The sequence below is a fragment of the Orycteropus afer genome, unplaced genomic scaffold (genome assembly GCF_000298275.1).
Source record: "Orycteropus afer afer isolate SDZICR_OR568_19922 unplaced genomic scaffold, OryAfe1.0 scaffold00184, whole genome shotgun sequence".
Classification (NCBI taxonomy): domain Eukaryota; kingdom Metazoa; phylum Chordata; class Mammalia; order Tubulidentata; family Orycteropodidae; genus Orycteropus; species Orycteropus afer.
Genome location: NW_006921771.1, coordinates 6707799 through 6725866, shown reverse-complemented (window position 1 = coordinate 6725866; position 18068 = coordinate 6707799). Strand labels below are relative to the sequence as shown.

Below are 18068 nucleotides of genomic sequence, written 5' to 3'. Positions count from 1 at the left end.
ACCTTAAAAAAAAAAATTTCAACCAGGCACAGGGAAAAGAAAAAATACTGAAAACTAGGACTTGGTAGGGGAAGATTAATAATAATAATAAAAGGGACAAAAGTATTAATAATATTAGTTGTTTTAAAACAGAAAAATACAAGCAAATTATTCACCAGAAAAAAGAAAGCGAAAAAGAAAAAAATAAAAATAAAAATTTAAAAGGAGAAAAAAACAAAACAAAAAAACCGGTGGAGGACAGGGCAGGCACCCAGGCTCCTTCTGAGCACACATACTATGATGGAGTTCCTGTAGGCCCAGAAGATAAGTGGGAGTGGGGGATGTCCACACCTCTGTTCACCAAGCGGGTGTGGGGTATAAGATTAACAAGAGGAATGTTGTGCCTTTTCAGTCTTGCAGGTCCCGAGTATCTTGTGGTTGCTGGAAAGCAGAACGTGTTCTTAAGTCCCAGGAATCTGTGAGAAAGCTGTCTCTTTAAATATCCAAAATAGTCAAGCTGCTTTTTAAACCTTCAAAATGGTGGCACCCTCTGGACTGGCAAAAGTCCACAGTTCAGCCCACCCGTCTCTTCACCTTCTCCATTTGTTCCCCAGCCATCGTGCATAGTCCTCCATGCAGTCAGTTCCTGGCTAGCAGGGTGATTTTTAGGTTAATTCTTAGGTCCTACCAGCACTCGGGAATCTCCAAGCTGTCTGTGCTGTCAGAATCGCTGCCAGATGGCAGCTCCGTATATCTCCTTTTTTGGTATTTTCACGCAAATTCTTCTGCTATTTGGGGTTTAGTCCACTTCTATATCCTTCCCTTCAAGTTTCAGGGGTCTAAGATTATCTTCTGTGTTTGTGTTAATTGGTTTCCCTTTTCTTTGTTGAAGAGGGTCTGTGCAGTCTTTCTGCCTAGTCTGCCATCTTGTCAGAACTCCTGATTTATAATCTTTTGAACTGTGCTTCTAAATATTTGCCTAAATGCAAATGATATATATAATCTTTTTTTTTTTTTTTTTTTTTAAGAATGATAGTAGTCTACTGATTATTTGTGAGAATGGTTATGTTCTTGAATCACCACTTCCAACCATAAATGAGGATGCAGAGGATCATGATGTTGTTTCCTATGAAATAAAGGACATGAAAATAAAATATTTCCATTTCACAAGTGTCAAGTCTAAGATTCTGGTATGAGATATCCTGTAATGACTTTTTTCCTTTTCTCAGAATACAAAATGTCCTGTGTTATGTGGTGGAGAATACAAAGAAGAATAAGATATAGACCCTGACATTAAGGAGTATATAATCTCATAAGAAAGCAGCTAACTGTTTTAGAAGTGAATAAATACCAATACACAAAGAAAAGAATCCTAATGGTGTATAGAAGAAAAGATATGTGATTCTGATAAAGAAGTTGGGGGAGATTAAAGATGGCTACATGGATGAGACATTAATACTTTTAAAATGGGAAGGATTTTGAGAGGATGAAAATGAGGAAGAGGATGCTAAAGTCTGAGAGAACATCCTGAAGGAAGGCAGAGTTGTGAGTTGTTGGTGTTTTTAGGAAATGAAGAACAGACTAGTGAAGCCAAGGGATACAATTTGTTGAGGAATGTAGCAGGAGTCTAACTAGTATGTGGTGTTCTTTAAGGCCAGGCAAGACATTTCAATTTAATTCCTAGACCATTGTGAACTATTGTGAGTTTTTGAGGAAGGGGCTGATGTAATGAGATCAAGAGAAGGAAGAGGTGAAAGATTAGAGGTAGGGAGTCCAGTGTTATAAATCTTTTGCAAAGGCCAGTTTGTAGATGATGAGGGCCTAAATCACAGTATTACTAAATTTGGAAACAACTCCCCTTATGGATTATTTTAGTTTGCCCAACTCATGATTGACATGATAAACTCTTTGAGAAACTGTATTTAGCTTCTTTATTAGGAAAACAATGATAAACAATTTCTGTAAAACCAGAATTGATGATAATAAAACAGAAATGATGGTCATTCTAATGATCTGAACATTTTAATAATAAAAGTATTTCCTCAAATTGATAAAATATTTTTAAATGGCATTATTGGTTCTATCAGAACTGTGAATTTCTTTTCTTTCTACTTTTTTGTCTATCCCCAAAAGTAGAAATGAATGAATCTTACGATGTTTTTATATCTTCTTAATATTCCTTTTGAAAAAGAGATCCATGGAAATTGAAAAGAGAAAGAAACTAATGGAATTGAAGGAGAAGGAAAGGGAAAAAAGGAGGCAGCAACTAATAGAAGAGTGGGGAGAAGAAGGAGAAAAAATGTTCCAGGAGGAGCAGGCAGAGCAGGGAGAAGAGGTAGAGGAGCCATTACCTGAAATCTTCATTCCATCGACTCCCTGTCAGATCCTCTGTGGATTTTACTCTGAACCAGGAAAGTTCTGGGTTTCTTTGGTGAGTGATACTGTCATAGTAATTTTTATCTCAGCTCTATTCCAGTATGATTTATAATCATTGTTTTCAAGAACAGTCTTACTTTCTTACTCTTATGGTAAGACTTAATTCATTAACTACTATTGAAAGTTGAGTTTTTATGAAAGCATGTAAGTTAAAGTTGTTTGTATACCATTTTCACATCTCTTTTATATATCTACCTTTATATCTGTTATCATCTATGCTCAATATACTTGTCCCAGGCAGGTCAAAGGGGAAGAGTCAAAGGTAGAAGGGCAAAGGGCTAATAGGTTTTCCAGTGGAGTTTTTTTTTTTTTTTAAGTTTGTAATTGAAAGTAGACTTTTGCTCACATCTTGTTACCTAGAACTGTGCCATGTGGCTACCATATTTTTTTCACAAATAGCACCTGCCTTCTTCGTTTGTCAACCATTCCCCTTTCTCCCATCCCCCAGGTATTTTTGTAAACATACTAGGCTTTTTTTTTTTTTTTTTTTTTAATTGGCATAAGAACACTTACAAAATACTTGGGGAGGAGGAGGGGGAAGGGAGCTGTTGGCAAACAAATATAGAAAGCATGTTTATTTGTGAAAAAATATGGTATAAGGAAGTCTGGGAAGATGATGTTTTTAAATGGACATGTTGCTACTGAACAAAATTTGGATTTGGCTTATGAGGAAGAAGGGGAAAATGGATAATTGGAAAACAAGTATCAGGGACTGTCACAATGTTGTGGGAGTGCATCCTTCTTAGAACATTTTTTTTTTAAAGCAGGACTTCCTCTATCATAAATCTGTCACAATTTTTAGTTCCATTAAAAAAAATTGACAGAAAAATATATGTGAAAGGTCATTACTAATTTATAACTGGTCCCAGGTCTTTAGCAGACTGACTAACCAAGGCCTATTACCATAAGGAGTGATGAGGGTTGACTCCTCCTCTCTTTGACTTTTCCTAGCAATCTACCCTTTGTAGCAATCTCACTTGTAGGAGAGCAGTAGCAAGAAGGATGGAAAGTCATGGTGGAGGTACTATACAGTTCCATATATCAATGTCTTTACCCTTTATGTATTTTGCAAAACAATTACATGGAATTCAAGGGACAAAGAAGCCATAGTTCTTGTCCACAGGAAATTTCCTCATGTCGTGAAGGAGAGAGACACAAAAACAAGGAACTGTAATATAATGTAATAGAGTTCCAACTTCCCAAATAGACATGTAAAAATTATTGATTTATTTAACAAACTCCTTGGGGTTACCAAATAGATATTACATAGGGCATACTTATACTTAAAAAATATTTTTTGTTTATCAGAAGTTCAAATTCAACTGAACATCCTCTATTTTTTGTTTGTTAAATATGGCAATTCTACTTACTTTGTAAGGAGCCCTGGTGGCACAGTGGTTAAATGCTTGGCTGTTAATCTTGAATCTACCAGCCACTCCATGTGAGAAAGATGAGCAAGTCTACTTTCATAAAGGTTGTTGTTGTTGTTAGGTGCCATCGAGTCATCTCCAACTCATAGCAACCCTATGGACAACAGAACGAAACACTGCCCAGTCCTGTGCCATCCTCATGATCCCTGCTATACCTGAGCCCATCATTTCAGCCACTGTGTCCATCCATCTTGTTGAGGGTCTTCCCCTTTTTTGCTAACTCTTCACTTTACCAAGCATGATATCCTTCTCCAGGGAATGGTCCCTTCTGACAACATGAACAAAGTAGGTGAGACGAAGTTTGTTCATTCTCTCTTCCAAACACTATTCTGGCTGCACTTCTTCCAGGGCAGATTTGTTTGTTCTTTTAGCAGTCCATGGTATTCTCAGTATTCTTCACCAACACCACAACTCAAAAGCATCGACTCTTCTTCAGTCTTCCTTATTCATCATCCAGCTCTCACATGCATATGAGGTGATTGAAAATGCCATGTCTTGGGTTAGGCATACCTTAGTCTTCAAGGATACGTCTTTGCTCTTCAGCATTTGAAAGAGGTCTTTTGCAGCAGATTTGCCCAATACAATACATCTTCTGATGTCTTGACTACTGCTTCCATTGACGTTGATAGTAGAACCAAGTAATATGAAGTCTTTGACAACTTCAATCTTTTCTCCATTCATCATGATACTGCTTATTGGCCCACTTGTGAGGATTTTTGTTTTCTTTATATTGAGATGTAATCCATACTGCAGACTGTATTCTTCAATCTTCATCACTAAGTGCTTCAAGTCATCCTCACTTTCAGCAAGCAAAGTTGTACCGTCAATGTATCACATGTTGTTAAGGAGACTTCTTCCAGTTCTGCTGCCACATTCTTCTTCATATAGTCCAGCTTCTTGGATTATTTGCTCAGCATATAGATTGAATAAGTATGGTGAAAGGATACAACCCTGATGCACTCCCTTCTTGATTTAAAAAAATGCAGTGTTCCCTTGTTCTGTTTGAATGACAGCCTCCTGGTCTATGTACAGATTCTTCATGAGTACAATTAAGTGTTATGGAATTCCCATTCTTCTCAATGTTATCCACAATTTGTTTTGATCCACACAATCCAATGCTTTTGCATAGCCAATAAAACACAAGTAAACATCTTTCTGGTATTCTTTGCTTTGAACCAAGATCCATCTGACATCAGCTATGATATCCCTCATTCCACATCCTCTTCTGAATCCAGCTTGCATTTCTGGAAGTTCTCTGTCAATGTACTGCTGCAACAGTTTTTAAATTATCTTCAGTAAGAATTTCCTTGAGTGTGATATTAATGATATTGTTTGATAATTCCCACATGCTGTGGGATCACCTTTCTTTGGAATGGGTACAAATATGGATCTCTTCCAGTCAGTTGGCCTGGTAGCTGTCTTCCAAATCTCTTGGCAAAGCCGAGTGAGTGCCTCCAACAAGGCATCTATTTGTTGAAACATCTCAATGGGTATTCCATCAATTCCTGGAGCCTTGTTCTTTGCCAATTCCTTCAATGCAGCTTCAATTTCTTCCTTCAGTACTATTGGGTTTGAACATACACCACCTCCTGAAATGGATGAACATTGACCAGTTCTTTTTGGTATGATGACTCTGTGTATTCCTTCCATTTTCTTTTGATGCTTCCTGCACCGACTCGACAGCAAACAACAACAACAAAGCACCATTCAATATTTTACCCATAGAATATTTCAGTATTGCACCTCAAGGCTTACATTTTTTTCCTCAGTTCTTTCAGCTTGAGAAATGCTGAGCGTGCTCTTCCCTTTTGGTTTTCTTTATCCAGGTCTTTGCACATTTCATTATCATAATTGGCTTTGTCTGCTCTAGCTGCTCTTTGAAATCTACTGTTCAGCTCTTTTATCTGGTCATTTCTTCCATTTGCTTTAGTTACTCTCCATTCAAGGGCAAGTTTCAGAGTCTCCTCTGACATCCACTTTAGTCTTTTCTTTCTTTCTCATATTTTTGATGACCTTTTGCTTTCTTCATGGATGATACTCTTGATGTTATCCCACAATTCTTCTGATTTTCAGTCATTGGTGTTCAGTGAATCAAATCTATTCTTTAGATGGTCTCTAAATTCAGGAGGGGTATAATCAAGATCACGTTTTCACTCTCATAGACGTGTTTCAATTGTCTTCAACTTCAACTTGAACATACATATGGCCAGTTGATGGTCTATTCCACAATCAGCTCTTGGCCTTGTTTTGGCTGAAGATAGTGAGTTTCTCCATCACCACTTGCCACAGATGTAACCAATCTGATTCCTCTGTATTCCATCTGGTGAAGTCAATGTGTATAGCCACTGTTTGTATTGTTGGAAAAATGTATTTGCAATGAATAAGTCTTTGGTCTTGTAAAATCCTGTCATGAAATCTCCAGTGTTATTTCTGTCACCAAGGCCATATTTCCCAACTTCTGGTGATTAGTCTGTCTTTCCAACTTTTGCATTTTAATCACCAGTGATAATTAACACATCTTGATTGCATGTTTGGTCAATTTCAGACTGCAGGAATTTGTAAAAGTCTTCAATTTCCTCATCTTTGGCTTTGGTGGTTGATGTATAAATTTGAATAATAGTAGCATTAATTGGCTTCCTTGTAGGCGTATGGATATTACTCTATCACTGACAGCACTGTACTTTGCGATAGATCTTGATACATTCTTTGTGATGATGAATGCCACGCTATTCCTTTTTAATTTGTCATTCTCAGCACAGTAGAGTATATGGTTGTCTGATTCAAAATGGGCAAAACCAGTCCATTTCAGCTCACTAGGATATCAATCTGTAAGTGTTCCATTTCATTTTTGACAACCTCCAATTTTCCTAGATTCATACTTCATACATTCCATGTTCCTATTATTAATGGATATTTGCAGCTGTTTCTTCTTTTATTGAGACATGCCACATCAGCAAATGGAGGTCGTGAGATCTTTACTCTGTTCACATCATTAAGGTTGGCTCTACTCTGAGGAGGCAGCTCTACCCTAGTCATATTTTGAGTGCCTTCCAACCTGAGGTGCTCATCTTCCGGCACTATATCGGACAGTGTTTCAAGGCTATTCATAAAGCTATCCAGTAATATATCATACAGTGTTTCACTGCTATCCATAAGCTTTCCACTGGCCATTTTTTTTGAGAAGTAGATCCCTCTTCCTTCTTCCAAGTCCATCTTAGAATGGAAGCTCCACTGAAACCTGTCCACCATGGATGACTCTGCTGGCATTTGAAACACTGGTGGTAAAGCCTCCACCCTCACAATAGCATGCAAGCTACCACAGTACAACAAACTGACAGAAAAGTTTGCCCACTTACCTGTTTCAAACTGTTCTGCTCACTTCCTGGTCTCTTGTGCCTGGCTGGCTTACATGGCCTGCACCTGGTGTGCTCCAAACACATACCTGCTTTCCACTGCACCATACTGACTTATAAGATTACAGCCTTGGAAATCCTACAGGGCAATTGTACTCTGTCCTATAAGGTTGCTGGGGGAGGCAGGCAGGACCCAGTCCCCCAGATCCAGGAAAGGGATGGAGGGGGAGAGCACTGGGGACCACAAAAGTGGCAGGATTCAGGTGGGAGTTAGGTAAGGGGAGGGCAAAGGGGTTTCCAACAGCTAAGGGAGACAAATTTGTCAGTTTATCATCCTATGAGGCACGTTACTATGAGGCTTGAGGCTGTGCCACTGGTGTTTCAAATGCCAGCAGGGTTACACAGGGTGCATAGGTTTCAATGCAGCTTACAGACTGAGAAAGACTAGGAAGAAGGAAGAGGCCATCCACGTCTCAAAAAAATTGGTCAGGGAAAACTTTATGAATAGCAGAGAAACACTATCTGATACATTACTGGGCAATTTTATGAATAGCTTAGAAACATTGTCTGACACAATGCAGGAAGACTAGCCCCTTGGGTTGGAAGACACTCAAAATAGGGCTGGGAAAGAGTTGCCTAATCAGAGTAGAACTAAACTTAATGCTATGGATAAAGTAAATCTTTTGGGATTTCCATGTGCTTACATGGCATGACTCAAATTGAGTGGAAACAGCTGCAAACATCCATTAATAATAGGAACATGGAATGTACAAAGTATGAATCTAGGAAAATTGGAAGTTGTCAAAAATGAAATGGAACGCATAAAGATTGATATCCTAGGCATTGTTGTTGTTGTTGTTGTTATGTGCCGTCGAGTCGGCCCCGACTCATAGCGACCCCTCCTTGGGTTTCCGAGGCAGTATCACTACGGAAGTAGGATTGCCCAACCTTCCTTCCGAGGAGTGGCTGGTGGGTTTGAACCGCCAGCCTTCTGGTTAGCAGTCAAGTGCCTTAGCCACTATGCTACCAGAGCTCCCTTAGTAAGCTGAAATGGACCAGTTTTGGCCGTTTTGAATCAGACAACCATATGATCTACTATGCCAGGAAGGACTATATGAAGAGGAATGGAGTGGCATTCATCATCACAAAGGATATTTCAAGATCTGTCCTGAAATACAATGCTGTCAGTGATAGGATAATATCCACATGCCTACAAGGAAAACCCATGAATACTACTATTATTCAAATTTTTGCACCAACCACCAAAGCCAAAGATGAGGACATTGAAGATTTTTATCAACTTCTGCAGTCTGATATTGACTGAACATGCAATCAAGATGTGTTAACTATCCCCAGTGATTAGAATACAAAAGTTGGAAACAAAGAAGAATCCCCTGTAGTTGGGAAATTTGGCCTTGGTGACAGAAATAATGCTAAAGATCGCATGATAGGATTTTGCAAGACCAAAGACTCATTCATTGAGAATACATTTTTCAACAACACAAATGGTGGCTATGCATGTGGACTTCACCAGATGGAATACAGAGGAATCAGATTGGTTACATCTGTGGCAAGAGGTGATGGAGAAATTCACTATCTTCAGCCAAAACAAGGCCAGGAGCTGATTGTGGAACAGACCATCAACTGCTCATATATATGTTCAAGTTGAAGTTGTAGACAATTAAAACAAGTCCACGAGAGCCAAATATGACCTTGAAGATATCCATCTTGAATTTAGAGACTGTCTAAATAAATTTGACGCATTGAACACCAATGACCGAAAATCAGAAGAATTGTGGGATAACATCAAGAGTATCATCCATGAAGAAAGCAAAAGGTCATTAAAAATATGAGAAAGAAAAAAAAGACTAAAGTGGATGTCAGAAGAGACTCTGAAACTTGCCTTTGGATGGAGAGTAGCTAAAGCAAATGGAAGAAATGACCAGATAAAAGAGCTGAATAGTAGATTTCAAAGAGCAGCTCGAGCAGACAAAGCCAATTATGATAGTGAAATGTGCAAAGACCTGAATTTAGAAAACCAAAAGGGAAGAGCATGCTCAGCATTTCTCAAGCTGAAAGAACTGAGGAAAAAAATTTAAGCCTTGAGGTGCAATATTGAAAGATTCTATGGGTAAAATATTGAATGGTGCAGGAAACATCAAAAGAAGATGGAAGGAATACACAGAGTCATCATACCAAAAAGAACTGGTCAATGTTCATGCATTTCAGGAGGAGGCATATATATGTTCACAATTGATGCCAATGGAAGCAGCTCTCAGTACATTAGATGACGTATAGCACTGGGCAAATCTGCTGCAAGGGACCTCTTTCAAGTGCTGAGATGCAAGGATGTCTCCTTGAGGGTTAAGGTGCTCCTGACACAAGTTATGGTATTTTCAGTCACCTCATATGCATGTGAGAGCTGGCAATGAATAAGGAAGACCAAAGAAATACTGATGCTTTTGAGCTGTGGTGTTGGTGAAGAATGCAGAAAGTATCGTGGACTGCTAAAAGAATCAACGAGTCTGTTCTGGAGGAAGTACAGCTGAAATGCTCCTTGGAAACAGGAATGGCCAGACTTCATCTCAACTAATTAGGTCATGTTGTCAGAAGGGACCATTCCCTTCTGACAAGAAGGATGTCATGCTTGGTAAGGTGGAGGGTTGACAAAAGAGGGGAAGGCCCTCAACGAGATGGATTGACATGGTGGTGGTGGTGATGGGCCCAAGTATAGCAAGGATCATGGAGGTGGTGCAGGACTGGGCAGTGTTTCATTCTGCTGTGCATAGGGTCACTATGAGTCGTAGATGGCTCGGTGGCACTTAACAAAAACAACAATTCTGAGTCAGAATTGAGTTTTACTTAATTTGTGCTTATCCCATAAAACAAGTGCTAATATCATCTCCATTTAAAAATGAAGGAACCAAGGCATGGAGAGGTTAAGTAATTCAACCAAGGCCATATAACTAGTAAGTGTTGGAGCAGGATCTGAACTCATGCAGCCTGGATCCAGAGTCTAAGCTTTTAACCATTATGCTCTAGTAGCAAGCAAGGTTAAGATGTCTTTCATGGAGGTGGTAATGCTAATCCTACTTGATCCAAGTATTTGCCAACTCTTTTTCTGTATCTAAGCAGGTGTTGGAGAAAAACTGGTCTCACTTTTAAGTCATGTGTACAGTTCTCTAATCAGTACTCACACTACAGACTGGTTCTAGTGCCCAACTGTGTTCACTTTCCCACTTTTCAAAACTATTGGTTCAGTTCTTTCTTCTCCCATTAAACATTTTGCACCTTCCCTCATTCTCCAATGATAATCTTACACTTTACTGAGAAAATGAAAGCATTCAGATGGGAATTTCTTTATCATGTCACAGTCAGATATAACACCCTGTTGGGATCCACGCATGACTGGATAGTTTTGTCTGATGTTTTAGTTGGTGAATGATCGATCCCTTGGTTCTTTCCAAGGACACTTTTTTAAAATAGCTTCTTGATCCCGTTTCCTCTTTCAAAAACTTTCACAAAAGTTTTGCTCCTGAAATTAACTACTTTGTTTTGTATCATCACTTTCTCTCTTTTTACTCAATTCCTATCATCAACACATAAACATGTTTAAAATTCTGCCTTAATCTCTCTTTTCTCTCTATCTACTGCTCCTCTACTGGAAAACTTGAAAGAGTTGTCTGTAGTTATTAGCTTCACTTCACATCCTATTTGGCCTTCAGTCCATGCCAGTTGGGCTTCTGTTCTTGCCACTTCACTGCACCAATGACTTCCATATTGACAAGTTCAGTGGTCACTTCTCTGTCCATTTGAATTTTAGAATCATTCACTAGAGTTGACCTTCCCTTCTTAAAACACTTTTGTTCTCTTATCTTCTAAGACACCTTTCCCTCCTGGCCACTCCTTTTCAGCCTCTTTTGCTGGCTTCTCATTTGCTGAGCAAGCTTTAAAGACCAGGCTTTAGTACTGGGCATCTCCCTTTCTTGCTAGGTGACTACATGTCCTGTGGCTTTAAACATCACTTATATGCCAACGAATCTCAAAATTTTATCTGTAGCCTTGAAATCTGCCCTGAACTCCAAATGTGTATATCCAATTTGACATTTTCATATAACACCTTTAACATGTCCCAAACAATTTTTAAACTACCCTTAGTCCATACAAACCTGGTCCGTCTCTATCACAGTATGAAGGAGAATCATCCATTCAATTACTAAGCCAAATGTCTGACAGTCATTTGTGATTGTTTTCCTTTTGATATCCTTGTATTGAAACTGTGTCTCTTATAAGCAGCATATGGTTAGGCTTTTTTTTTTTTTTTGGTCCTATTAACAAGAGTTGTCTTTTAATATGGTAATATGTCTATTTATATTGAATGTAATTACTGATATAGATTAAATCTATCATCTTACTATTTTCATCTGTCCCACCAATTGTGTGTTTCTCTTTTTCTCCTTTCCTTAAACTTCCTGTTGGATGATTAGGTAGTTTCCCCATCTCAGAATTTTTTTTCTATTAAGGTATTATACATTCTGTTACCATTCTTTTAGAGTGATCCTGAAGACCATAGTTTGTTAATAAAATCTGTTAAAAGCTAATTATTTTACTAATTCCAGAGGAAAAAAATGATTTTAGAGTACTTTATCTTCATTTATCATCCTTCCCTGTTGTTATTTTATTCTTTTATATATATATTCCTAGAAGACATTTATTGTTTTATATTGTCAATATCATTTTAGTTTCTCTTTTTTCTTGTTCATTCCTTTTTACATCTTTATAATTGCATCTTATGCTTAAAAAATATCCTTTCTATTTTCTTTAGGGTCACAAGGTCTGCTTGTGACAAATTTTTTTCTCTCTTTCGTCTTAAAATATTTCCATTTAGCCTTTTTTTTTGGCAGGGTATTTTTGCTGAAGATTTTTCTTTTCAAAACTTTGATGATATCTTGTCCTGTCATTTGTCTTCCACTGTTAAAAAGCCAGCTGTGTCTTTTTATTTGTTTATTTATTTTGAAGGCTAATGCATCATTTTTCTCTGTTTTCAAATTTTTTTCTTTTTTCAAGATCTGGTTTCTTCATATTTATGTTGCTTGGGATTCATAGCTCTTTTTGAATTCCAACACGTCTTTATTCAGTTTTGGAAAATTCTCACCCATTATTGCCCTCCACATTGCTTCTACCCCATCCTTTTACTCTGTTTTTCTAGGATTCCAATTTTATGTATGTATGTCTGATCATATCCCCTATGCATCTTACAGTCTTTTTAATGTTTGTAGTTTTCATCTTTATTTTCTCTGCTTGCTTTAGTCTATTTTTTTCTGATCTCTATTCCAAGGAGCAGCTCTGGTAGCATAGTGCCTAAGGCACTTGACTACTAACCAAAAGGCTGGTGGTTCAAACCCACCAGCCACTCCTCGGAAGGAAGATGGGGCAATCTACTACTGTAGTGATACTGCCTCGGAAACCTAAGGAGGGGTCACTATGAGTCAGGTCCGACTTGACGGCACATAACAACAACAACATTCCATGGTTTAACTGTGTCTAGTTGCTGTTAAATTGATTAGATTTTTAATTTTCAACATTTTATTTTTCAGTTTTAGAATTTACTTTATTTTTTGTATTCCAGTTGATTGCTAAAAATGTCTATATTGTTTTTTAATTCCTTAAGCATTCTAATCATAGTTATTTTGAAGTGCATTTTGAAAGCTCTGCCATTGATATCTCTTGTGATTCTTTTATTTTTTCTTTTGATTTTTAGATATCTTGTCTTGTCTAGTATGCCAGGTTATTTTTTATGGAGTGATAGATTTTCTGTGTCAAGAATTATAGAGATAGCTTAAATGTCTGTATTTTGTTATTATCTCCTGGAAAGGATTTACTTTTGGTTCTGGAAAGCAGCTAGAAATCCTAGATTACTTTAATCCAATCAGTGAATGACAAGAAATTAGTTTTCACTTCCTCTGAGGGCTCATCTCTTTATAGGTCACTCATAGCTGTAGGATGTTTCTTTCTCTCTTCCTTGGAAGATTGGGTGATCTACTTCTGTAGTGATGCCTCCTTGGAAACCCAAGAAGGGGTCGCTGTGAGTAGGATCCGACTCCATGGTAGTGTTTTTTTTTTTTTTTTTTTTCCCTATCTCCATGACACTGAAGATATCTATGGTTAGCCACTTAGGCTGTTAGCTACTACTTTCAAAAGTTAGCCATTACCTCAGAGGAAAAAGCAATTCCAAATGCCAGGCTCACTTTTCTTGGTTTCCCTTCTCTTCTGAATCTTGTTGTATTGATAGCTCTCCAATATCTTCAAATATATTTTCTAAAAATAATTGTTCCAGTTATTTTCAGTGGGTGGGTGGGGGTGGGAGAAAAAACCCACTGCCATTGAGTCATTTCAGACTCATAACGACCTGCATTGGGTTTCTGAGTCGGTAAATCTTTATGGAAGTAGATCATTTCATCTTCCTTCTGTGGAGCAGCTGGTGGGTTTGAACCACCAACCTTCTGGTTAGCAGTCAAATAATGCCTTAGGCACTACACCACTTTTCAGTGGAAAAGTCTGGCTAAAACAATTTAGTTTCCTTTGTCATAGGTGAAAGTAAAAAAAATTTGACTTTCAGAAGGGATCATTTTGTTACCTTCTGTTTCTTATTTATTTATTTATTACTCATAAAGATGTTTTAGCCCTTAACTTATTTCTTTTAAGGAAGCTCTGGTTTTATAGAGAAAGAAAGCAAATTACAAATGGAGCAGTGTAGCTTTTTCAGATGATCACTTGTCATTACCACATAGATAAATTTTGCCCAAGTAGTCCTTCCTGGAAAACTACAGTGTTTTAAAGTACTCTGTACTGAAAACTAGCTGTGAAAACAAAGACCTGCAAAGCTCTATTAATAAACACTGACTGTTCAGAATGATATTTGAAATGAAATGGAATTTAGCAAGTAAAGGAGTTATCATTCTTGTACTGACTTTTAAGGGGAAACAAATGACTGTAAGGTTTCTATTATATAACAGTATATTTTCATATAAATGAACAATGGAGATGTTTTCTAAAAAATCTATTTGTAATCATAGAAATGATATAGAAGTAGATGCTTTAAAACATCTATTTTACATTTTAAATTTTGAAGCAATCAAAAAATCCTCATATGGTCATATGTGTCTTATAGTCAGGTGCCTCCCTTTCTGTTATTTATCTCTTTTTCCAGGGTGGCTATGATGCTGGCATCCTATATCACTGTGAGTTCCCTCCATATAACAAAGATCGTGTTATCACAGAACAGAAAGATGAACCTTTTGATTTTCGTTTTCTTGAAGATGCAGAGAATAATCCTGTCCAAGCTATCACTTTCAGGTGAACAGAATTTCAAAAGCTAAAATAATCTTGTATTTCATTAGTTTCTATCTTTTTGTCCATTATGGATATGGTCAATTATAGATTCATCCAAATAGAAGGCTGCACAAACAGTATTTGGTTTAGATAAATCAAGTAAATAAATAGAATCAAAGCTACTCCAGAAACTATCTTTCAGTCACTCCTATCAAAAATTGTCAGAATTTCTATTTATCATGCAATTGAGGTACAATCCATACTGAAGGCTGTAGTCTTTGACAAAAGTCCTCACAACTGGACCAATAAGCAGCATCATGACAAATGGAAAAAAGATTGAAGTTATCAAGGATTTCATTTTACTTGGATACACAATCAATATGGAAGCAGCAGTCAAGACATCAAATGATGTATTGCATTGGGCAAATCTGCTGCAAAAGACCTCTTTCAAGTGTTAAAGAGCAAAGATGTCACTTTGAAGAGTAAGGTGTGCCTGCCTGCTTGACCCAAGCCATGGTATTTTCAATAGCCTCATATGCATGTGAAAGCTGGACAATGAATAAGAAGACCAAAGAATTGATGCATTTGAGTTGTGATCTTGGCAAAGAATATTGAATGTACCATGGGCTTCTAAAGGAGCTCTGATGGTGTGGTGGTTAAGGCATTTGACTGCTAACCAAGAGGTCAGTGGTTCAAACCTACGGGCCACTCCATGGAAGAAAGATGAGACAGTCTGCTTCCATAAAGATTTGCAGCCTTGGAAACCCAATGGGCGTTGCTGTGAGTCGGAATCAACTGTTGGCGGTGAGTTTGGCTTGGGTTTTAGATGGATTTCTGGAAGAATGAACAAATTTGCCTTGGAGGAAGTACAGCCGAATGCTCCTTAAAAGCGAGAATGGCCAGACTTCATCTCACCTACCGTGGTCATGTTGTCAGAAGGACCAATTCTTGGAGAAGGATATCATGCTTGGTAAACTAGAGGGTCAGTGAAAAAGGAGAAGGATTGACACAGTGGCTGCAATGATGAGCTCAAGCATGGCAATGATTGTAAGAATGGTGCAGGACTGGTCAGTGTTTTGTTCTGTTATACATAGGGATCATTATGAGTCAGAACTGACTCAAACATCTGACAGCAACAACATGCAACTGAATTTTATGGATTTACCTTCTGTTATTTAAAAGGATGCTACTCTGTGGTCACATAATGAAGGTTCAAGGTTACAAAGATTCTGAAGAAATGACAAATTGGTTCTTTAGCTCTTATTGAGAATTGAGCATACAGGCCGGTCATTCTTCTAAGACCAGATAAAATAGCTCCAAATTTCAAATTGGGTCTTTCTCCTCTACCCTGTTAAAATTTTAGTCATTTGTCAATCAATTTAAAATTAAACATTATCTTCAGATTAGTATGAATAACAATTTACTTTCTTTTTATTTCATAGCCTTAATCAAGTTATGATGTTCTGTGGAATGGAAGATGGAGCCATTCGAGTCTATGTCCTAAGTCGGAATGATCTTTCATTGACCAGTATGCAGGAATACTGGCATGTCAATATCCATGATAATTCTTATGGGCATATTAAAAGCATCTCTACTAGCTTTGATGACCGTTTCTTGGTGACTGCTGGAGCAGATAGTAATATCTTTGTTTTCAACATTTTTTCTGAATTAGCATTAGAGAAAGACATCAAAGCCAAAGTGCCGTTGCCCAGGGTATGTAACTGACTAACAACAACAAAAATAAAAGCTTTATTTAAAAATAGTGATGTTAAGATTACTCATATTTTTTAAAAATTGAAAATTGTTTGGATACTTTCATCTTACAGACTAATCTCCTTACCAGTATTATAGTTTTGACTTTTTAGTGCTTTTATATTGAATATTAAAGGTATTGAATACTCCTTATTTTAAAGTTGTAGAACTTCCTCAGAGAGAGTCTGATAGTTTCTCTGTATCAATCACTTTCCTGATCTAAGTTTCTGATTTTCAAAATGTATACTTTTTTTCAGATACACATTTTGCTATTAATTTATTTGTTCAGTCACTGAAGGGGCATGCATGGAATGCATACCACATTGTTCTTCTCAGAGGGGTTGTGTTTTGGTTACTATGTGCTGCTCTAACAGAAAATACCACAGATAGGATAGCTTTAACAAACAGGAGTTTATTCTCTTACAGTTTTGAAGACTAGTTGTCCAAGTTAAAAATGCCAGGCTCTGGGGGTGGGTGAAAGCCCCTCGACCTGACCTTGGGCTTCAGCTCTGCCTCTTGCTCCTGGCCCACTGAAGCTGGAAGCTCTCTTCACTCAGACAGCTGCTGGCTGCTGAGGCTGACAAACCAAAGGTTGACAAGTAAAAAGACACAGTCCTGATATTACCAAATCACACAGCAGGCCATTGATTCAAGTTCATTAAAAGTCCCAAGATCGTCAGAGCATGGTAGGCTGCTGAATGAAGACTCAGCTAAGAACAAAAAAAGAAATCAATCAATTTATGTCTGAAATGATTAACAGTAGATACAATTTATTAACCATACTTGTCTCTCACATTGGCTATGTTTTAGTAAAGTCATAAACTTTGACTTCCATAAAATATGCAGATATTTCATATGTAAAAAGACTGGTACAGTCATAAAACAATTAATAGAGACTCTATTTCTTTACAATGAATGACAGCAAAACAGAGACCTGTTAAGAAAGAGAAAAAAGGATAACCAAGTTTAATTTTACTTAAGACCTGATTAGTTATCAAACTAAGACTCTTGTTTAATTCACTAGTTAAAATTCTTTTTCCTTAACATCATAGACTAAGACATTTTGCAGCATAGTACCTGAATAAACAAAGTACTTTTAAGTGCTTTCCTTCATTGTCGTTGTTGTTAGTTACTGTAGAGTAGATTCCAATTCATGGCAACCCCACGTCTGCAGACTAGAACTGCTCTATATGGTTTTCAGAAGCAAACCTCTATGTCTGTCTTCTCAGGTGCCACTGGTTGGGTTTGAAGGACTAATCTTTTGACTAGTAGTGGATGCTACATATGATTAGGTTTCAAGATTTTTTTTTAAAAAAATTTTATTGTGATTTGGGTGAAAGTTTACCAAGCAAATTCATTTTCTATACAGCAGTTCACATACACTTTGTCTCTTGACACTGACTGCAATTTCCCACAACACAATAGCTCTCTTCTCACTTCTTCCTCATGGTTATCTCTTCCCTGTATCCTTCCCTCCCACTCCTGCCCTCCTGTCTTCCTGTGTATATACAGCCATTCTATTCTCCCATGATTGATCTCTCCAAGGAGTTTATCTACCTAATGTAAACATTCAGCTCATATGCTTGTCTTTTGTTTGGCTGGAAGCCACAGAAGTGGGTTCAATTCCAGACCTGAAGGGTAGCTGGGACCATAGTCTCAGAGGTTCCACCAGACTCTATCAGACCAGCAAATCTGGTCCCTACCACCCCCATTTTTTTTTTTTTTTAAGGATTTTGAGTTTTGTTCTGCATTGTTCTCCCTCTCTATCTAGGATCTCCTACATAGA

At 37.6% G+C, this 18068-nt stretch overlaps 1 protein-coding gene across 1 annotated transcript in view; it reads left to right on the top strand.

Annotated features, from left to right (window-relative positions):
• The window catches only part of CFAP44 (cilia and flagella associated protein 44), a 172439-nt gene that overhangs the window by 76056 nt on the left and 78315 nt on the right, over positions 1-18068 (top strand). Inside the window, exons 15-18 of the mRNA XM_007947452.1 lie at positions 1008-1169; positions 2171-2410; positions 14409-14554; positions 15973-16243. Of these exons, the coding sequence (XP_007945643.1) occupies positions 1008-1169; positions 2171-2410; positions 14409-14554; positions 15973-16243 (819 nt within the window). The remainder of the gene's footprint in view (positions 1-1007; positions 1170-2170; positions 2411-14408; positions 14555-15972; positions 16244-18068) is intronic.